The following is a 23169-nucleotide window of genomic DNA, read 5'->3' as shown; positions in this document are numbered from 1 at the left end:
TGGTATAGCCTATATGTGAGAGCATTTAAACCTTTCTAGTGGGGTATGCTTGAGTATAAAGAAGATACGTCTATCATGAGCCATTTGTAATTGCTTTGCCATTTGAAATTGCTTAGTTGTTGAATGAGATGTGTACAATGTATTATGTAAATTCATGACCACAATCGATCTAAAGGACGCATGTTTACATATTCACATTTACAGGGATCATCACAATTTCTGAAGGTTTACCTTTCAACAGAAACATTTTTAGTTTGTGATAACTTCCTTTCAATCTGTAGGCTCTTCTATCTGTAATCAGAACATATGAAATGTTCTGTAGCCCCTTACTTGGACGACATTCTCATACAAGCTCCGTTCTTGCATTGACAACTTTTCACACAGTAACCATGATTGAGTTTTTTAAAGACCATAGATGGAAGATCAATCTTCCAAAGAGTTACTGTCATAGATTGTGTCTATGCGTCTTTCTCTGATGGAGATTCACAGAGAACAATTGCAGAAAGCCTGTGTAGAACTTCAAATAACATCTCATCCATTGTTGCTCAGTGCATGCAACTTGTAGGTTTGGTGGTGGCGGCTTCAGATGCCATCCCTTTTACAAGATTTCACTTGCATCCTCTTCATCTCTGTATGCGTAAGCAGTTGAATGGAAATTATACACCTTTATGTCAGTCACTTTTTCTGGATTGCAAACCAGACAATCTCTTTCCTGGTGGATATCTCACAGGTCTCTGATTCAAGGAGCTTCTTTGCTAAGTCCATCTTGGGCTGTCATTACAATAGACGCCATGCTTTCAGCATGTGAAGCTGTCTGGGAGTGTCAGGAAGGCGCAAGGGGTTTGGTCTCCTCTGGAGGTGAGGCTACCAATTAATCTTTTAAAACTCCAAGTGATTTCAGGGCTCTTCAGAGTTGGCTCCTCTTCAAGTGCAAGACTTATCTTAAGTTTCAATCTGACAATGCCACTTCAGGGGCATATGTCAATCATCAGGAGGAACTAAAAGTGCTCTGGAGATTAAGGAAATTTCTCTCATTCTTTCTTGGGTCGAACACAATCATTATAGTATAGTTTCAGCTATTCAAATTCTGGGAGTCAATAATTGGGAAGCAGATTTCCTCAGTCGTCAGACCTTTTATGCAGGGGAATGGTCTCTCAACCGGGAAGTTTTTGATTAGATAGTAGCACGTTGAGTGGGGTAAGTCAGATATCGACATGATGGCCTCTTGCTTGAATCACAATCTTTCCAGTTACTGTGCCAGGTTAAGAGATCATCAGGTGGTTCTAATAGATGTGCTAGTGGTTCAATGGTCCTTTAGCCTGATGTAATTGTTTTCTCCGTTTGTGCTACTTACTTAAATGATCACTTGAATCAAGCAGGAGATAGTCCCAGTAATTCTCATTGTGCCAGCTTGGCCTCGCAGGACCTTGTATGCAGAATTAATTCAGATGTCCAACTCTCAGCCCTGGACTGTGTTACAGAAGGATCTTCTGACTCAAGGTTGTTTCTTGCATACAGATCTAAAGTAGCTAAATGTTAGCTTTATACTTACCTGCGTGGTTACCGGGTAGTTTTGCTAACCCCCCTCAGGAGTGTTAACATAAATTATGCTTACCAGATAATTTAATTTCCTTCTGTATAAGGAGAGTTCACGGACCCCGCCCGTGTTCTCCGATGGGCGGCCCTCTAAATTATATTTTTCTTCTGGCACCATTTATACCCTGATATTTCTCCTACTGTTCCTTGTTCCCTCGGCAGAATGACTGGGGGATGGGGGAAGTGGGAGAGGTATTTAAGCCTTTGGCTGGGGTGTCTTTGCCTCCTCCTGGTGGCCAGGTTCAGTATTCCCAACAGTAAGGAATGATGCCGTGGACTCTCCTTATACAGAAGGAAATGAAATTATCTGGTAAACATAATTTATGTTTTCTCTATTTGTTCAATGGCCGTGACGGAGAAATTAGATATGCCTTGTTCGTGTAAATTAAAGTGTTTGGCTACCGGAGTTCTAGGTATTTCTTCTTCAATTAAGTTGAGGTGCTCTCTGATTCTATCTTTTAAGGGACGGGTTGTAATGCCTGTGTACTGTTGTAGGCAATGCTTGCATGTAATTAGATATATTATGCATGTGGATGTGCAATATATTCTCTGTCTAATGTGATATGTTTTCTTTGTTTGTGTAGAGATAAATGTAAGACTTTTCTTTGTGTATGAGCAGCTTCTACATGGGACTCGACCACACCTGTAGTTGTCTTGTATGGATGACAGCCAGTTTGTGGTAATATCTGCTTTTTTGTGGAATCTTTTAGTGACCATATCACATATAGTGGGTGTTCTTTTGACCACATATTTTATGCCATTTTCAAACTTGTTTCTTATTAGGGTATTCCCATTTAGTACTGGTAGGTATTTCCTAATGATGTTTGAAATTATATAAAATTGACTGCTATTTTTAGTTGTAAAATATATATCTTCATTGGCAATGTCTCTAGTCTTAGTATTCATTTTCATTTTCTTCATAATTCTTTTGGTGAGAAGGATTTGTCTATCAAGTTTTGCTACTTTTTGTTTAATGTTGTGTAGTGTATTTTTGTTGTATCCTCTTGTTATTAGTCTCAACTGCTTGTTTCCTATATAGGGTTAAAGAGGTACAATTCCTCCGGATGCAAAGGTATTGACCCTTAGGGATACCTTTTCTCATGTGTGGGGCATGACAAGAGTCAGCCCTTAAAATGGTGTTCCTGGATAATGGTTTTCTGTAAGTACTGGTGATGATATTATTCTCTAGATCGTGATCTAGTCTTAGATCTAGAAATTCTATTGATGTATCACTTGTTTTAAATGTAAAGCTTAGCCTTAGATTATTGTTATTGAAACATTCTATCATGTCTTTTATAGATAATTCACAATTGTCTTTATAAATGAGTATGAGATCGTTGATGAATCGTCCGTATATAACTACTTTGTCTCCCAGAGCCAAACCATCACTGAATACATATTGGGTTTCAAAATATACCATATATATGTTGGCATATGAGGGGGCAAATTTGGCCCCCATAGCCGTACCACATTTCTGGAGATAGTAATGGCCCTCAAAGACAAAGTAGTTATGTGTAAGCAAAAAGCGTGTTAATTGTACTAGAAAATCTATGAAATTATCAGAAAAGTCAGTATGTTGGTATAGCCTATATGTGAGAGCATTTAAACCTTTCTAGTGGGGTATGCTTGAGTATAAAGAAGATACGTCTATCATGAGCCATTTGTAATTGCTTTGCCATTTGACATTGCTTAGTTGTTGAATGAGATGTGTACAATGTATTATGTAAATTCATGACCACAATCGATCTAAAGGACGCATGTTTACATATTCACATTTACAGGGATCATCACAAATTCTGAAGGTTTACCTTTCAACAGAAACATTTTTAGTTTGTGATAACTTCCTTTCAATCTGTAGGCTCTTCTATCTGTAATCAGAACATATGAAATGTTCTGTAGCCCCTTACTTGGACGACATTCTCATACAAGCTCCGTCCTTGCATTGACAACTTTTCACACAGTAACCATGATTGAGTTTTTGTAACCATGATTGAGTTACTGTCATAGATTGTGTCTATGCGTCTTTCTCTGATGGAGATTCACAGAGAACAATTGCAGAAAGCCTGTGCAGAACTTCAAATAACATCTCATCCATTGTTGCTCAGTGCATGCAACTTGTAGGTTTGGTGGTGGCGGCGGCTTCAGATGCCATCCCTTTTACAAGATTTCACTTGCGTCCTCTTCATCTCTGTATGTGTAAGCAGTTGAATGGAAATTATACACCTTTATGTCAGTCACTTTTTCTGGATTGCAAACCAGACAATCTCTTTCCTGGTGGATATCTCACAGGTCTCTGATTTAAGGAGCTTCTTTGCTAAGTCCATCTTGGGCTGTCATTACAATAGACGCCATGCTTTCAGCATGTGAAGCTGTCTGGGAGTGTCAGGAAGGCGCAAGGGGTTTGGTCTCCTCTGGAGGTGAGGTTACCAATTAATCTTTTAAAACTCCAAGTGATTTCAGGGCTCTTCAGAGTTGGCTCCTCTTCAAGTGCAAGACCTATCTTAAGTTTCAATCTGACAATGCCACTTCAGGGGCATATGTCAATCATCAGGAGTAACTAAAAGTGCTCTGGAGATTAAGGAAATTTCTATCATTCTTTCTTGGGTGGAACACAATCATTATAGTATAGTTTCATCTATTCAAATTCTGAGAGTCAATAATTGGGAAGCAGATTTCCTCAGTCGTCAGACCTTTTATGCAGGGGAATGGTCTCTCAACCGGGAAGTTTTTGATTAGATAGTAGCACGTTGAGTGGGGTAAGCCAGATATCAACATGATGGCCTCTCGCTTGAATCACAATCTTTCCAGTTACTGTGCCAGGTTAAGAGATCATCAGATGGTTCTAATAGATGTGCTATTGGTTCAATGGTCCTTTAGCCTGATGTAATTGTTTCCTCCGTTTGTGCTACTTACTTAAATGATCACTCGAATAAAGCAGGAGATAGTCCCAGTAATTCTCATTGTGCCAGCTTGGCCTCGCAGGACCTTGTATGCAGAATTAATTCAGATGTCCAACTCTCAGCCCTGGACTCTGTTACAGAAGGATCTTCTGACTCAAGGTTGTTTCTTGCATACAGATTTAAAGTAGCTAAATGTTAGCTTTATACTTACCTGCGTGGTTACCGGGTAGTTTTGCTAACCCCCCCTCAGGAGTGTTAACTTCAAAAGCGAGCCTATTCTGTACAGGAGCTTCCACTGCACTGTATTCTGAGGAGTCTTCAGATGCACTATGCCTAGACTTGCCATGTAAGCCACGCTAACCCCTTTTGATTCTCCTGCTCCTGTCAATGGAAGCACAATAAGCATTACCTGCATATGCAAGACCATACTAATACTTAAAGGAACCATAAGCAGGTTAACGTGCGCCAAGAGGCAGCACCCATTCAAGCGATACTTCTGCACAGCATGATGACATCACACTAAGCCCTATAAAGCCCTCTGAAACACACTGTGCTACCTGTTGTCTTCTCAACTACTGGCTCCTTGACTACTAGCTTCCTACATTGACTTTGATTCAGCTTCCCTCTTTTGGTCTGATGTTTATCTAATCTATCATAATTTGACCTTGGCCTGGACTTTAACCGCTCTATTGTGCTTATTTAGTTTGTTGCCTGCAGGATTGTCTTCCTGTTAACAACATTGGCCTTCTGCATTATACCTCTGTATCTGATCTTCTGGTTGACCATGGCTTCTTCTGACCACATCTTCGGGTCTTCCCTGACCCTTAATAGCCCTGGTGCCTAGCTCCTCTCCAGCCAACCTATATCACTTTGGGTTCTCCAGCAGAGGTGTATGTAAGAGTGTGTTTAATAATTAATATCTGCATAGAGGATTCCACACCGCAACTCTCAGGTAAAATCTTACATAAACCATGAATGATGCATGAATGATAGGAAAAAATATACTTGCTTCATGGGATGCAGCAGGTTTTGGAGTAAATTTAGGATTATCCCATCTGGGCTGAGTGTAACGTCTCGTTCTGCTTGTCGTTGTTATCCCTTGGCATCCTACAGTTCTCTAGTTGGTCTACACTGTTGTGTGGCAGCCTCTTTAGGCCACTTACTGTATGTTGTGTATTATTGTGACTGGTTACTTGTAACCTCTATAATAGTAATAATAAATTATAAACAGAAATGTAATATATATATTTTTTATAAACAACAAATATCCTATAACGCAAGATGGCATATTTTCACTGTATAAAATAAATACCAAAGTTTTATGACTGTGTGACTGTTTACATTGAATGTAAATGATTGCATATTCAAGTGCACATCCATCCTATAAATTCTCTGAGAAAACATCTAGCACCCGTGTTTTTTTATCAAGAGTAGAAAATTACAACTCAAAATTGGAAACAAGTACCCCAGTACTCAATCTCATTATTGGATGAGAAAAACAACTGGTGAATGTTTTAGATTCTTCTGTGATAACATTTTGTTACCAGTGAAAACTAGAAAAATACAAAAATGAATGGACTTACTTCTAATACTACAATACCTGACATAGACATACAGAACAAATGATTAAATAATCAAAATAAAGCAATAGATGTGATTAATATGAACTACATTATAATAAGAAATTTCTGTTTTGCGCTTTCTACACCAGACTTTCATAACAACCTGAACCATTAGAGCGAACAGAATTGCACCCATGAGAACTTGTGGGAGGGGGACTGAAGAGTTGCTGCATTTTTGCCTAGTGTGTTAGTTTTGGTCTACTACCAGTAGCAATGAACTTCAGGGAGTATGCTCTCAGTTTAATGACTTGCACTGTATGGCCTCTGATTTGCTGTTTTATCCCTGGTTATCTTTTTCTCTAAATTTATGTTGGAACTGGTGAGAGCTGAAAAAATAGGTATGTTAAAAAAAAAAAATGCATGTTGCTAATATAGATGCTGTTGAAGAAACACGACAGACAATTTAAAGTTTTAACTGCATGTTAATTTCTCAGCAGAAGAATACACTCAAGATGAAACTGTGGCTACAGAGGAAGATGATGAATATGAAACAGTAAGTGTTCACATGCCCAGTGTGACCCTTTTTCAATCAAATTCTAATTCAGTCCTTTCTGCCTTATAGGAAGAAGAGGAGATATCTATGGGTTGTAACATATGATGTTATGAAAACCATTAATCCATTAGAATAACATAATAAAAAACTGTGGACCGCTTTCTTTTCAAAGCCATTGCAGTCCGCAAAGAGACACAATTTGAAAAATAGGTGCGTCACAGGCTTCTCACACAGTTTTGAAAAGGATTTTCACACAGACAAGATAAAGATACGCCTAAATGGACATTCTGATGATCACATTTAATTTCAGTATATGTTTCATAGTTTAAAGTTTGATGTAAGTAATTTTAAAAATGTATTTAACAAACAATAATCATATTTATTATCACATAACTTGTTCAAAACTTTAGCATCTTTGTAAAACAGACAATATATGGCAATCAAAATATTGCATTTTTTTAAAGGTATCAAGGCTGTAGAGTTTGAAATATCCCAAAACTGTGTAAAAAAATGAGTTTCTGGTAGATTGGGATATAGCTGTTGCATTGTGCCAATGCAAATTATATGGGTGTTTTTGTACCAAATGAATTTAACACGCTTGTGATAAGTAAGTTATCAAAGCTTTTTTCTAAGGGATTAAAATAGCTTTACATTTGGATACTCTGTAAAATGATTCACTATGATTTGAATTTAAATTGTATTTATTTTACTGTGGAAATATTAAATTCAATAAAAACAATGTTGTTTCTTAGGGTTGTTCACATATACTTGAACTATATAGCCTTCAACAGATATAACTGAAATACAAATAGACCGTGCCACATAGTGTTTCACAAAGGTAACAAACAGTTAACCAAATATCCCAAATGGAATGTACTCACTAGGTGACCAATGCCAAACAAATGGTGTATTTTCATAGACAAGAATGGCACAGGATAGCATAGTCATAAAACTACCTGACCCCATATTGGACCCCCACTAGAATGCCCCCCAACTCCCACTTGACTCCCCAAACGTCTATGCCCACTGAAACCCAACAATCCTCAGATATCTGAAGACCTATATCCAGATGTTAAACCTCTGAAAAATAAAGAAAATTACGTTTAAATAAAAATTAAAAATAAAGTAAAAAAATCCACCCAATTTAAATGAAATCACCAATCTGTTGTTGTTTAGCCTGTACCAATAAGTAGCATCAAGGTGCTAGGCAGTTGGTCTGGGCCTAACTTAGGCACTTTAGTAAATCGCACAAACAGCAAAGAGCTACGGCACTAGTAGTGAGAGTCATATACTTCAACAAACGGTGGCTTACTTGAATTCAAAGCTGTAGTCAAGCATTCAAAATCCCACGGGTAGTTATCTAAATATATAACTGATAGATATAGTCACAAAACTGGAATCAATTACCTTCTTAATCAGGCAACCTGCACACTTGCTCTTCCCAGCTTGTAGTGACCTCTCCTCCGTGCGAACATGCACCTGAACGCTGTCGCTGACGTCAAAGCCAATCCGTGTAGGGGGTGAGGAAATCGACTTGTGTATTATGAGAGCCCAGTGTGAAAGTCCATAGCATGAAGAACAAAGTTGAATCCAGAACGACTCACTCAAAAAAAACACTTTATTATTAAAAATACCAGCGTGGGCTGTACAATATACTGAGTTGCAGGAATAAAATCACATTACAAAACAAGCAACACACATCCTGGCTAGGACGCGTTTCGGGTTTCCCCGTATTCACAGTTACCTAGGTGTGTGCTTACTGACATTAACTCTATCATTATCAATCCTCTTATATGAACTACTCTTGTCAAAAGGGTACAGAACATTCTGTGTTAACTATCACAAGTCCTTTTGTGTACACTATTAAAAACGGATAACAGCATTTACTGCATTTAAACTTAGCTACTAAAACGTTAACTTTTTCTAACATTAACTCTATCGTCAATCCTCTTATATGAACTACATTTGTCAAAAAAGGTACAGTTATCTATGCTGTCTGCCACATACCTCGAATATTTACAATTGAAAGAAGAGAACAATATTAACATAAATTTACTCTAGATACAATATATTAATATTTAGATATCTAATGTGGGACTATAAACTCAAGCTATAGTAACAGAAGTCAAATGGGACGAAAAATTATGCACAAATATCTATAAAAGTGCTTGGCCCCAAAAGTGGGAATATTGGTGACATTGCCAAAACAGACGATATGTAGAAGAACAAAAAACATTTGTAACTACTATAAACCTTGATAGTAAGCATGAAGAATCAACCACTCAGGTATTCATCAAATATTATATATTATACTACACATGGTTTTGATTTAATTCAACGGGTGAAGCTATGAAATAAGCTGGTGAATAAGTATGTCAGTAGAGGTATATTTATATATGTGGATCTGATTTTAGTTTAGTAAATATACTACAAGTATTAATAGTTTTAAAAATGATACTTAAATTGCAACAATAAGTATAAATTATAATTCTACCTACCAAATATTATAAACTCGAATATATGGGATGATACCTATAAAAAAAAAAAAATCTTCTTTCTTTCTCTATAATACATATATTAATAAGCTATATAAATACCTTGCAAAAATACTTGTGACCTACATCTTAAGATAATAGAAAAGGTAATAGAGCATCAACTATCACTAGTACCTCTCCCAGTGATTCATAATATCAAAGGATGAATTAAAACCTTTGGGAAATCTAGTGTCCAACTTAAAAATCCAAAATGTTTATCTCCGATATAGTTCTTTAACCCTATCTCCACCTTTTCTAGGGCGATGTACTAATTCTACTGCTTGCCATTTTAGAGTTTCCACTGACTGATTATGTTGATGTATAAAGTGAACAGCAAGTGCTGAGCACTCTTTTTTACAGTTAATATTACTGAGATGCTCTCGTATACGTGACATCACTTCTCTGGTTGTGAGGCCAACGTACTGAAGTTTGCATTGAACACAGGAGATAAGATAAATGACATACCCCATGCTACAATTGATGCATTGGGAAATCTCATACCTGTCTCCTGTGACAAAAGATTCAAAATGTATAGACGGCAATATGTAGTCACAGGCTTTACACCTGGTACTGCCACATCTATATGTGCCTTTGTGAGTCAGCCAGCTATTGGTGGCTTTGGGTTTGGGCAATACTGTTGGAGATAATATATTGCCCAGAGTAATACTTCGCCTGTACGAAAATCTACACCCTTTATCCACTGTATCTTTCAATTTATTGTCCGCTAGTAAGATGGGGGGATATTTTTTAATAATGTTACAGATGTTATGATATTGGTCACTGTAACTCGTTACAAACGTTATTCTTGGTGAGTCTTCATCTCTTGGAAAATATCCCCTAATCCTCCTCTTATTATCAGAATATTCTAATAGTCTCTCTCTAGGGATATTGTCTACTTCTCTTTGAGCATTGTTGATGATTCTCCTACTATATCCTCTTTCTAGTAGTTGCTCACTAAGTGTCTTACACTTCTCCTTGTAGTCAATTTCTCTTGAGCAATTCCTTTCCATACGGATAAATTGACCTTTTGCTATCGCTCTTGAAATGTTTTTTGGATGACTACTGGTGGAGTGCAAGAGACTATTCTTAGCTATAGGTTTTCTATAGACTCTAGTATCAATTTTACCAGAGCCTATACTTGTCATTAGGGATATATCTAGGTAATCTATGGTATTCTCGTTCCATTCCATAATAAATTTAATCCCCATCTCATTAGAGTTTAGGTGTTCAAGGAAATAATTTGCTTCTATTTTGTACCCCCTCCAGACTATTAAGAGGTCATCGATAAATCTTCTGTAAAACACTACAGAAGACCTATAGGGATTTCTATCTCCAGAGATGTGGGACGCCTCCCACCAACCCATAAAAAGGTTGGCGTATGAGGGCGCAAATTTGGCCCCCATGGCTGTCCCACATCTCTGGAGATAGAAATTGCCCTCAAACTCAAAGAAATTGTGTTCAAGCAGGTATTGCACAATGTCAATAAAAAAGTCAATTTGTGCAGTTTGAAACTGTGTAGCATGAGTCAAGAAATATTCAATAGCACGTAATCCCCATGTGTGGGGAATGGAGGAGTAAAGGGAAACAACATCTATGGTTACCCAGCTGTAGTCATCATGCCATGCAAAGTCCTTTAATAAATTCAAAAGATGTGCAGTATCTTTAAGGTGACTCCACAGCTGGGTAACCATAGGTTGTAAAACAGTGTCTGCCCATTAAGACAAGGGCTCAAGGACTGAATCGATACCCGACACTATTGGTTGCCCTCTAATATCATCAAGGATTTTGTGAACCTTAGGGAAAACATGAAAGGCTGGTGTCTTTGGATGTGATACACAAAGAAATTCAGCTTTTTTAATATTAGTGTAACCCCGCTCCATACCCTCATCCACCATAGATTTAATCTGTTCCTGTATAATTTGGGTTGGATTTCTGTGTATAATTGAATAAATTAGGGGGTCCTCCAATTGGCATAAAATTTCTTTAATATAGTCTTCCTTCAAGAGGACTACTGTGTCTACCACCCTTGTCTGATTTTCTAATGACTAAATTGTCATTGTTCTTTAGCTCATCAAGTGCTACTCGCTCAATCTTAGTTAGATTCTGATTAGAACTATTCTCCATATTATGAAGTTTAATAAGTTCATTCTCTACACTTCTGTAAAACATCTCAATACTGTCCCCCTGCTCTGTAGTGGGTAAAAATTAGATTTGTTTGCCATTGTATGTGTCAGTGTAATGTTATTAGGGACTATGGAGGAAATCAAAGGATCTAGTGTGTTATTTTCTTCCCACAGAGTTTCAAGGCCATATAGACTACAGGTCTCATGAAATCCTATTTCAAATTTAGTGTTTGCATTTTGTTGGTAATCATGTGACACACTAGGCAAACTGCCATTATCATTACACGTATTAAAAAAATGTCTCACCAGAGTTAGATTCCGTACCAAACCATTCACATTGATAAGTGTTTTAAATAGGTTGAATTTACAGGACGGTGCAAAGCCTAGCCCTAAATTAAGGACTGAATATTGTGTATCTGTGAGTTCAATGCCTAATGTATTAATAACATTACCTGCTGTACCTATTTGTCTGCCTGTAGTATCATTGTAAATTTGTGTAGTTAAATTTTGTTTGCTCTCAGTGAGTAACGATTTCTGCCTTGCTGTCCATTCCTGATCCCCCCCCCCCTTCTGGTTTTGTGGCGGGTATGTAAAAAACCTGTTCCATACTCATAGAACTTTCATTATCTTCCCCTTGTCCACCTCTTGCCATATTGTCTAATCTGTCTTGTTTATTACTCACTTTAGTGTATTTCTGGGCTGGATCTGTATATACCTTATGTTGTTTATTACTATTTCCTTGTGGAAATTGTCTCTGATCTTTAACTAATTGGCTACCATGTGATCCCTGTTTCCCTTCAACCTGAGCTGAATACACTTGGTTAATATTTGAGCTATTAGGCTTTTTGTTATAATTTTTCAAAAGAGATGGTTTATGAGAACTAGTTTTGGGTTTCACAATTTGTTGTTTAGAAAAGTCTGCTTTTGCCTGACGATTGTACTCTATTGCTTCACTTTCTTTCTGTAATATAATGTCCTCTTCACAGGATTCAGCCTCTGTATCTGAAAAGGACACTTGTTTGTTAGAATATGGGGTATTATCTTCATTCCATTTTTGTTGGTTATCCCCCTGTCTAGATCGTGACCTGGACCTCCACCTTCTTGTTCTTCTATTGCTCTGTCTATTTTGAGCAAATCTGTCTTTCCTTTTCCAGATAAACACTTGTTTATTAACATAGTCATCATGGTCTCTCAGGTACTTTGAATGCTTCACTTCAATTATTTATTTTTTGACATCTTCTACAGTGGTCTGTAAGATTACATCCATCTCACTGTAGTCAGGATCTGTTGTATAAGTGTCTAATGTTAATTGTAGATTTACTATTTTGTCCCTTGAGAATGGAATGACGTTCTGGCTGAATGTTCCAGTAAACTTCTTTTATTAGTGGTTAAATACAAGACCGTTTTATCCAAAACAAGGAACTAAATAGTTCTGTCTAAGCGTGGTTTTTCTGAGTCGGTCATTGAGACCTTGATTCAGGCTCGCAAGCCTGTTACTAGATTTACCATAAGGTATGGCGTAAATATCTTGATTGGTGCAAATCCAAGGTATACTCTTGGCGTTCTGCTCTGAGAGTTTCGGAACTCTCGGCTTTGCAGTGTGATTCGCCTTATTTTATCTTTCATGTTGATAAGGCGGTTCTTCGTACAAAGTTGGGTTTTCTTCCTGAAGTGGTTTCAGATAGAAATATTAATCAGGAAATTGTTGTTCCTTCGTTATGTCCTAATCCTTCTTCTCATAAGGAACGTTTGTTGCTCAGCCTGGAGGTTGTGCATGCTCTATAGATCTACCTACAGGCGACTAAGGATTCACCAGTCTTCTGTCCTGTTCATTTGCGTCTCAGGAAAGCGAATGGGTCAGAAAGCTTCTGCTACTTCTCTTTTCCTCTGGTTGAGACGTGTATTTTGTTTGGCTTATGAGACGGCTGGTTAGCAGCCTCCTGAGAGAATTACAGCTCATTCCACAAGGGCTGTCTCCTCTGCTTGGGATTCAAAAATGAAGCTTCTGTGGAATAAATGTGCAAGGCTGCAACTTGGTCTTTTCTGCAAACTTTTTCCAAAGTTTACAAATTTTATTCTTTTGCCTCGGCTGAGGTTTCTTTTGGGAGAAAAAGTTTTTCAAGCGGTGGTGCCTTCTGTTTAGGTATACCTGTCTTGTTCTCCCTTCCTGGTCATCTGTGCCCTCTAGCTTGGGTATTGGTTCCCACTAGTATTTGATGATGTTGTGGACTTACCATATCTTAGGAAAGAAAACAAAATGTATGCTTACCTGATAAATTTATTTATTTCTGGATATGGTGAGTCCACGACCCCACCCTTTTTATTAAGACAGTTATTTTTGACTAAACGTCAGGCACCTCTGCACCTTTGTGTTATTTCTTTTTCCATTTTTATTCGGTCAAATGACTGGGGTTTGTGGGAAGGGGAGTGATACTTAACAGCTTGGCTATCGTGCTCTTTGCCTCCACCTGCTGGCCAGGAGTGATATTCCCACTAGTTATTGATGACATTGTGGACTCACCATATCCAGAAAGAAAGAAATTTATCAGGTAAGCATACATTTAGTTTTTTTTCTGTAGCAGTTGCTTTACCATTCCCTTTGCAATATTCAACCAGCATCCATATTTCCTTCATCCCCCTTCACATCTTCCTACTAAGCTCTAGTGATCTCATCATTGTTCCATGGAATGATGTTTTGTCTACACCCTTCTTGTTTTACCTTTTATACTAGGATTAAGCCTGATGTTTGTATAATTACTGCTACCGTATATATCTGTCTTATCAGTTGTTCTATTTCCTTGTGTTATCTCTATCTGTGCAAAATATTTGTTATAAGCTTATTATCTTATTACTATTTCTTTTTCCTTATTTCAACATTTTTATCCTTAAAAACACAAGGGTAATTTGTTGTATTCTTATCAATCTTACATGTAGGCAATTTAATAGCATTTAGAATTGAGAACAGATGATTGATTGCACAAGTATACATCTCTATCCAGCCCTAGAATAATGAGGTTACGCTTGTCTGACTCCTGATTTACCCTACGCATTCATACATATCCATATCCTATTTTTAAGGTGGCTTGAATCTCCTTTAAAGGACCAATAAATACAGTGCATTATCAACAAATGCATGAAAAAAGACAATGCGGAGGTACTTAGTCTGAACTTCAAATGAGCAGTAGATTTTTTTTCTGACATATTTCAAAGTTATGTCTATTTCCACTCCCCCGTATCATGTGACAGCCATCAGCCAATTACAAATGCATATACATATATTCTGTAAATTTTTGCACATACTCAGGAGCTTGTGATGCAAAAAAGTGTAAATATAAAGACTGTGTACATTTTGTTAATGGAAGTAAATTAGAAAGTTGTTTAAAATTGCATGCTGTATCTAAATCAGGAAAGTTTAATTTTGACTTGAGTGTCCCTTTAAGTTTGACCAGTGTACAAAGATAAGATAATGTGTAGAGAACATTTTTGTCCAAAATAATTTTCCCTTTTTTTTTTAATTCAATTTCCTTTGAAGTATAAAATATTGATTCACATCACATGCTTTATTTCAAATAATTATTACCATTTAATAATTTAATTTTAAATAGTTATTTGCATACTATACATGCTAAAAGAGAGCACTTCCAGATGAAACATCAAGATTTGTGGATTTTCTGATGTTTAACAAGATGAGAGCGATGGGCAAAGCATTTACCACACACAAGGCACATATACGGCTTTTCTCCTGTATGCATCCTCTGATGTATAATAAGGTTTGAGCTTCGAGTAAATAGTTTTCCACATTCAGTGCATCCATAAGGTTTATGTCCTGTGTGAATTTGCTGGTGTTTAAGCAACGTTGAGCTTTGAGTAAATTTCTTCCCGCATTCTCTACATGAATATAATTTCTCTTCTTTATGTGTCTTCTGGTGGCTGGACAGATTTGATTTGTCTGTAAAACCTTTCCCACAATCATTGCACGTGAATGGTTTCTCACCAGTGTGAGTTCTTTTGTGTATAACCAGATGTGAACCTCTGATAAAAGTTTTTCCACATTCCAGGCACACATAAGGTCTCTCCCCTGTATGAATAATTTGATGTTTCACAAGAGTGGAGCTACATGTAAAACTTTTCCCACATTCATTACAAGCATAAGGTCTTTCTCCTGTGTGTCCCTTCTGATGCAAAAGCAAACGGGATTTGCAGAAAAAACTCTTCCCACATTCCTCACAAGAAAATGGTTTCTCTCCTGTATGAGCTCTTTTATGTAAAACTAGAGCCGACCTGTACTTGAAAGTCTTTTCACACTCATTACATGAATATGACTTGACCCCAGTGTGACTTCTCCGATGGCTAGCCAGGTTTGATCTGTCTGTAAATGCTTTACCACATTCAGAGCAGCTATAAGGTTTTTCTCCTGTGTGCATTCTCTGGTGTACCACTAGATTAGCACTGCGGGTAAAACTTTTGTCACACAATGTACATTTGAAACTCTTCTCTGTCTTGGGAGTTTTTAATTGGTTAATTTCATCTAGTACCTGCATAAGATGCTGGCTGCATTTAGAACAGTTGCTTTGGACATCCTGTATTTTTGATATGTTAGTAATGATGTTACCACATTCAGGACAAGGTTCTTTTAATATATGGAATCGTAGATGCATAATCAGATGTGAATTCTGAGAAAATGTTTTGCTGCATTTAGGGCAGGAAAATGGCTTTTCTTTTTTCTCCATATTTTGGTGAGTGACAGAAGTTGCACTTTCTTCAAAACATTCATCACATTTACTGCATGCATATGAGTTATTGTCTACATGCATTTTATTCAGGGATTTCAGATGTGATCTGTTATAGCTTTTCCCACATTTCGTGCATGTATGTGATCTCCCCTGTATGGAATGAGAATATGATATTGTACTCCCTTGCAACTCCCTTTTTTTAAGCTGTATATGGTTATCAAAGTTACTGTTTCCTAATGTTCTTTCATAAAGCTTAGTTGAGTATGGTTTATTTTCTTGCACAAATGATACATTTTGTGTACAAGTTGTAAAAGGTGAACTTTTTGTTAGATTTGAATAGCTTTGTCCTTCTTTGCTGTAACAGAGAACATTTTCATCCCGTATCCAATATAATCTTTGACAAGGTCTTCGGTATTCTTCTTGAATATTTTCATACATAGGCACCTTATCTGCTAATAAAAAAGGTCAGATTAGCACCATGGTTCACTATAATCATTTGTAAATTAGGTATGTTTAGGAATGTGTTGGTATGTCTCCTAATCTCTAGCTCTGTATAATCTACATATCGGTGTGTATATATATATATATATATATACATACACAGATAGACATACTATACGTTGTGATGAGTATACAGTTAAATACTAAGTTGGCTATATAATGCCTACTTATTTATAGGCAAATGGTAGAAAACATATTTTATGCTTAATGCTAACACATCAACAAGGTCTTTTAAGGCATAACCTGCTGAAACTCGTTGTTTGAAACTCCATTTATGTTTTAAAAGTATATTAATACATTTGGATCTTTCCTAATTTTTAAACCCTGTTTCTGTGTTATGTCTTCTTAAAATAAAAACTAATGCTGAAAAAAGAAGTGCAATAGTTAAAACATCAGGTAATTGATAAATATATCAGTGCACCTTCAAACATAATATGCTGTTTGATAAATGTCTTAAATCTAAGCTTTCAAAATATTTTATTAATCGAGATTATGAATAATCATATGAAGATATTTCTATTGACTCTATGTAGAGGGACGTGTAAGAATAGAGTTCTGTTCATATGCATTCTGAGACCTAGAAAGTAGTTTCCATGCTTGGGTAAAAAAAAGATATGGAAGAGAAAAGTCTAGTTTTTTTTTTCTTTAATGCAGAATCAGCTTGAACTTAAAACTTTTTTTTGGTATCCTTTGTTAAAGGAGGAGCAATTGACTAATGGGAGCTAGCAGAACATATCTGTAAGCCAATGACAAGAGGCATATATGTGCTGTCACCAATCAACAGCTAGCTCCCAGCCCCTGAGCCTACCTAGGTATGCTTTCTTTTCAACAAACAAATAACAAGAGAACTAAGCAAATTAGATGAAAGAAGTAAATTGGAAAGTTGTTTAAAATGGTATGCTCTCTCTGAATAATTAAAGAAAAATTGTGTTTCATATCCCTTTAAATTAAGAAATAAGGGTTGGAAATTTCCACCAGTTCCTGAAAAGTAAATTAAATTGTCCTTATATTTAACACTTAACTAATGACTTTTTTCTCCTGTCTAGTAATTCTTTTCCTTGAATGATATCTTTCCACCACAAATACATATAATTAAAATATTTTCTAATAGCAGGAGCTCTAATTTAAGTTCAGAAGTGTGTGTATTTAATTCTGTCCTTTGGATGATTTTATGATAAGGTACACTGCTACTCAGCTATCAGAAGACCTTTATGATGCATCCCTAAAAGTGCAAATTAAAATGCTCTATTTTAAATTTTTAAAACAAATTCATAATTTTATTATATTTGCAAAGTTTTTTATCATGAGGCGCATAGTCAAAGTTGTATTCTGATGCCATTCCAGATGAGAATACAGCTGGTGTAAGAAGGAGGCATACATGCATATACTCCAATCACCGGCCATATCATATAAGGCACAATGGAAGACTTTGTTGGGCAGAAATATACAATGTGGGTTCATGAAAGAAGTCCAAGACCGCTGCTCCATAACCCTGTACGCCTGCTCTGATGAGGCGGACAGGAATCGCCGGGAATCAAACCGATCGAGTACAATCGGGTTGATTGACACCCCCTGCTGGTGGCCCATTGGCCGCGAGTCTGCAGGGGGCGGCGTTGCACTAGCAGCCTGAATACGGAGAGCGTATTGCTCTCCCCATTCAGCGATGTCTGTCGGACCTGATCCGCAGTGTCGGATCAGGTCCGACAGACATATGATAAATAGGCCCCTAATTCTTCATCTAACATTTCTGTCACATTTATCATTCAGTCTCTATAATCAAAATATGACATAAATCTAGTTCCTTCTTAGTAGTAACAAAATAGCATCCCCTTTTGAGATTTTTTTTAAAGTTTTCAACATGCTCATTTAAAATAGTCCTATAAACATGTGTAACTTCAGAGTCTGGTGAACAAAACTGGATTTTTGTTTCTTACCAATGTTCATTCTCCACATAAGTTCCTGATCACTGCTTACATATGGCTCCTTTCCTTGCTCAATCCTTAATACAATTTCTGGTTTTATACTGAGAAAGCCTGTAATAAAAATTAAAGAAACAAAATTACCTGTATATACGCTAAAATAAAGCCTATAAATCTACATCTGGCCTGCCTGCTTATTCCTAGCAGACATCTACACTAAGTAGAAAAACTGTTTCTGACAAATCGTTCATCACAAAAAAAAAAAAAAGATATTTGTTACATGGGGTTGTTCAGAATTAGTATAAAGTTAATGTAGTATCTAGAACTACTGCTACATGTCAGCAGCAGGGCAAAAAAGCTAAAACTAATTGGGGGGGTAATCAACTGACAAATCGTTACTGACTAGTGTAAATTTAAACTTTTTGAAGCCTTTCCTACCTTTAGAGTAATAAATTTAGCCATATGAATGAGTCAACTAATTTGTTTGGTCCTGTTCATTTATTTTTTTATTAAAGGGACCACACAAATTTAGTTGCTTTTTCACATTCTTCTGAAACGGGAAGGACATGTTTAGCTCCTAGTCAACTGTTATCCTTCAAGCCCAACCTTGACAGACCAAAGATTGGAAATTAATTACCTAATGATCTGACACACTGATAATTTTCCATGATGACATCTTTGTATAGATCCTTTTCAACCTTATCTAAAAATCCCCACTCTTCTTCCGAAAAATAAACCGCAACTTCATCAAATATTACGGGTTCCTGTAACATAAATAATGTGTCAAGTTAAACCATATATAAAATTGCTACCCATTTAACACACTGCACACAGCAGCTTTGCTGTGCACATATTCTAATACTGAAAGCTGACCATACAGTGGAAAGACTATATTGTTTTTAAAGGGACAGTAAAGTCAAAATAAAACTTTCATGATTCAGATAGAGCATGCAAGTTTAAACATCTTTCCAATTTACTTCTATTTTCTAATTTGCTTTGTTCTCCTGGTACCCTTTATTGAAAAGCATACAAAGAGCAGAAATTCATTACTAGGAGATAGTTGCTGACTGCACATACAGTCCTGGCCAAAGTTTTGAGAATGACACAAATATTAATTTCCACAAAGTCTGCTGCCTCAGTTTTTATTATGGCAATTTGCATATAGTCCAGAATGTTATGAAGAGTGATCAAATCAATTGCAATTAATTGCAAAGTCACTCTTTGCCATGAAAATGAACTTAATCCCCAAAAAAACATGTCCACTGCATTTCAGCCCTGCCACAAAAGGACCAGCTGACATCATGTCAGTGATTCTCTCGTTAAAACAGGCGTCAGTGTTGACGAGGACAAGGCTGGAGACCACTCTGTCATGCTGATTGAGTTAGAATAACAGACTGGAAGCTTTAAAAGTAGGGTGGTTCTTAAAATCATTGTTCTTTCTCTGTTAACCATGGTTACCTGCAAGGAAAAACGTGTGGTCATCATTGCTTTGCACAAAAAGGGATTCACAGGCAAGGATATTGCTGCTACTAAGGTTGCACCTAAATCAACCATTTATCGGATCATCAAGAACTTCAAGGAGGTTCAGTTGTTGTGAAGAAGGTTTCAGGGTGCCCAAGAAAGTCCAGCAAGCACCAGGACCGTCTCCTAAAGTTGATTCAGCAGCGGGATCGGGGCACCACCAGTGCAGAGCTTACTCAGGAATGGCAGCAGGCAGATGTGAGTGCATCTGCATGCAGTGAGGCAAAGACTTTTGAAGGATGGCCTGGTTTCAAGAAGGGCAGCAAAAAAGCCACTTCTCTCCAGGAAAAACATTAGGGACAGACTGATATTCTGCAAAAGGTACAGGGATTGGACTGCTGAGGACCGGGGTTAAGTAATTTTCTCTGATGAATCCCCTTTCCAATTGTTTGGGGCACCCGGAATAAACCTTGTCCGGAGAAGAAAAGGTGAGCTCTACCATCAGTCCTGTGTCATGCCAGCAGAAAAGCATTCTGAGACCATTCATGTGTGGGGTTGCTTCTCAGCCAAGGGAGTGGGCTCACTCACAATTTGCCAAAGAACACAGCCATGAATAAAGAATGGTACAAAAACATCCTCCAAGAGCAACTTCTCCCAACCATTCAAGAACAGTTTGGTGATGAGCAATGCCTTTTCCAGCATGATGGAGCACCTTGCCATAAGGCAAAAGTGATACCTAAGTGGCTTGGGGAACAAAACATAAACATTTTGGGACCATGGCAAAGAAACTACCCAGACCTTAATCCCATTGAGAACTTGTGGTCAATCCTCAAAAGGCGGGTGAACAAAAAATCCCCCACATATTCTGACAAACTCCAAGCATTAATTATGCAAGAATGGGCTGCCATCAGTCAGGATGTGGCCCAGAACTTGATTGACAGCATGCCAAGGCGAATTGCAGAGGTCTTAAAAAAGAAGGGTCAACACTGCAAATATTGACTCTTTGAATAAACTTAATGTAATTGTCATTAAAAGCCTTTGACACTTATGAAATGCTTGTAATTTTACTTCAGTATACCCTAGTAACAGCTGACAAAAAGATCTAAAACACTGAAGCAGCAGACTTTGTGAAAATTAATATTTGTGTCATTCTCAAAACTTTTGGCCAAGACTGTATATGCTTTATTCATTGGCTCTTTATGTGTTAAGCTAGCTCCCTGTAGTGCTCATTTAATTGTATGCTCTATTTGAATCATGAAAGAAATGTTTTGTTGTAGATTAAAATGACTTTTATACCGAACAAACTAGCAATACTGACAGTTTGAATTCTCAAACAAAAGCATAATAGATGGCAAATGTAAGATTTGCATTACCTTAAAAGTAAAATTTAAAGGGAAAGTCTAGTCAAAAGTAAACTTTCATGATTCAGATAGGGTGTGTAATTTTAAACAACTTTCCAATTTACTTTTATCATCCATTTTGCTTTCTTCTCTTGGTATTCTTAGTTGAAAGCTGAACCTAGGTAGGCTCTTATGCTAATTTCTTAGCCCTTGAAGGCCGTCTCTTATCTAAATGCATTTTGACATTTTTTCCACAACTAGAGGGCATTAGTTCATGTGTGCCATATAGATAACATTGTGCTCACGCCCGTGGAGTTACCCAGGAGTCAGCACTGATTGGCTAAAATGCAAGTCTGTCAAAAGAACTGAAATAAGGGGTAGTCTGCAGTGGCTTATATACAAGGTAATCACAGAGGTAAAAAGTGTTTTAATATATTCTCAGTAGCACTGAATTCTCAGTAGGACTTTATCTGAAATGTTGCAGGTCAATTTTGACATAAATGTCTGCATGAGGGCTACACCAACAGAGCATAATCAGTGGAAGATATTAAAAAGAATGGGTACTTTTATGGGGTGTAAATTTATATTTGTTTTCATGTTCCTTGATTGAGTTTCTGACCACAAGAAATTATAGGATAACTATAGAGTGATGCAAAACATCTGCGCTTACTGGATTTTAAAGGGATATGAAACCCACATTTTTTCTTTCATGATTCAGATAGAGCATTCAATTTTAAGTAACTTTTTCATTTATTCCCATTATTAATTTTTCTTCGTTTTCTTGGTATCTTTATTTGAAAAGCAGGAATGTAAGCTTAGGAGCCGGCCCATTTTTGGTTCAGAACCCTGGGTAGTGCTTGCTGATTGGTGGCCACCTATCAGCAAATGCTAGGCTCCTAAGCTTATATTCCTGATTTTCTAATAAAGATACCAAGAGAACAAAGAAAAATTGATAATCTGAGTAAATTAGAAAGTTGCTTAAAATTGCATGCTCTATCTGAATCGTAAAAGAAAAAAAAATGAATTTCATATCCCTTTAAGCAAAAAATAAAAAAATGTTATAACATTTTGAGGACAGTTCCCTTGCAACTATTCCAGAAGCATAAACATAATATATTTGTTTTTGCTTAAAATCCAGTGAGTGTGGGTATATTCTTTTTCTTTTCTTTTTTTCCCCGTCTTTTCACTAATACCAGTATAGATGTCTCCCTTCTTGCCACAAGTTCCTTGTGCCATTTTAATTTTTCTGTTGGTGTCATCTCAGAGGTTTTCATCCTTCCATGAATTGAATGTAATGTATTCATTCTGAAGAGGAAAAATAAAAGAGAGGTTGTGTGAAAGAATTTGCATTGCAAATAAATACTAAAAACAGTAATGATAGAAATAATCTACCCTGAACAATAAAAACGCTAATCTTATACACTGCTGTGGTAAGTATATTTTATTATGAATGTACGCACAAATACTATAAAAGTGAGCATTTCTATATGTTTATGGTCATGACTATGGGGTCGATTTATCAACCCCCTTCGCCCCTGCTACGGCTGCAGGTTCTCACAAGAGAACCTACAGTCCATATTTAACAAGCAGCGGTAACCTCTTGTGTGGCGAATTTAAATCTCGCTGGTTTAGTCCAACGCAGAGATTGACGGTTCCTGCCCATGCATAATTTGCTGTGCGCGGACAGGGGGCAGGATTGCATGCAAGCACAAAAAGCGCTTGTGTGCAATGCTGAATTCCGGCAGTGGAATTCAGCCCGCCAGAGACAAGCTGCGACGGACAGGGGCACATATGTGTGCCCCTCTCTTCCGCAGCTTGAAAAATTGAACCCTATATCTCTTATAAATGACAATTATTTTTTTTATAAAATAAAAGAAACAAAAAAAATAAAAAATAAATGAATGAGGGATTGCAATTATGAAAAAGCAACATGAACAGACTTTTTTT

At 37.0% G+C, this 23169-nt stretch overlaps 2 protein-coding genes across 4 annotated transcripts in view; one reads left to right on the top strand and one right to left on the bottom strand.

Moving 5' to 3' along the window:
• LOC128663560 (patatin-like phospholipase domain-containing protein 6) overlaps positions 1–7362 on the top strand; it is a 453640-nt gene extending 446278 nt beyond the window's left edge. For 2 of the 3 annotated variants that reach the window (XM_053717940.1, XM_053717938.1), the window contains 2 exons: positions 6553–6611; positions 6681–7362. In XM_053717940.1, coding sequence (XP_053573915.1) covers positions 6553–6611; positions 6681–6716 — 95 coding nt within the window. In that variant the 3' untranslated portion in view covers positions 6717–7362. The remainder of the gene's footprint in view (positions 1–6552; positions 6612–6680) is intronic. The other variant, XM_053717939.1, reaches the window with a different exon arrangement.
• Positions 7363–14827: 7465 nt separating this feature from the next.
• LOC128664593 (zinc finger protein ZFP2-like) lies at positions 14828–22528 on the bottom strand. Its single transcript, XM_053719410.1, has 4 exons — positions 22416–22528; positions 19059–19185; positions 18437–18535; positions 14828–16450 (listed from the first exon to the last, which is right to left on the bottom strand). Exons 1-4 carry the CDS (start codon positions 22524–22526, stop codon positions 14922–14924), a joined length of 1866 nt encoding a protein of 621 aa, XP_053575385.1. The 5' UTR covers positions 22527–22528; the 3' UTR covers positions 14828–14921.
• Between the last annotated feature and the right edge of the window lie 641 nt (positions 22529–23169).

This window comes from Bombina bombina, chromosome 6 (assembly GCF_027579735.1).
Source record: "Bombina bombina isolate aBomBom1 chromosome 6, aBomBom1.pri, whole genome shotgun sequence".
NCBI lineage: Eukaryota > Metazoa > Chordata > Amphibia > Anura > Bombinatoridae > Bombina > Bombina bombina.
Note: the sequence above shows the minus strand (reverse complement) of the source record. Positions and strands in the feature narration are given on the sequence as shown.

What these genes read in the sequence shown, in the direction of transcription:
- LOC128664593 (XM_053719410.1), bottom strand. Translation starts at nt 22,526, where the DNA reads ATGAATACATTACATTCAATTCATGGAAGGATGAAAACCTCTGAGATG. An exon ending in GAAGGGAGACATCTATACTG is followed by an intron (nt 19,186 to 22,415) that starts GTATTAGTGAAA and finishes TTTATGTTACAG; the next exon opens with GAACCCGTAATATTTGATGA. An exon ending in TATGTGGAGAATGAACATTG is followed by an intron (nt 16,451 to 18,436) that starts GTAAGAAACAAA and finishes TTTTATTAGCAG; the next exon opens with ATAAGGTGCCTATGTATGAA.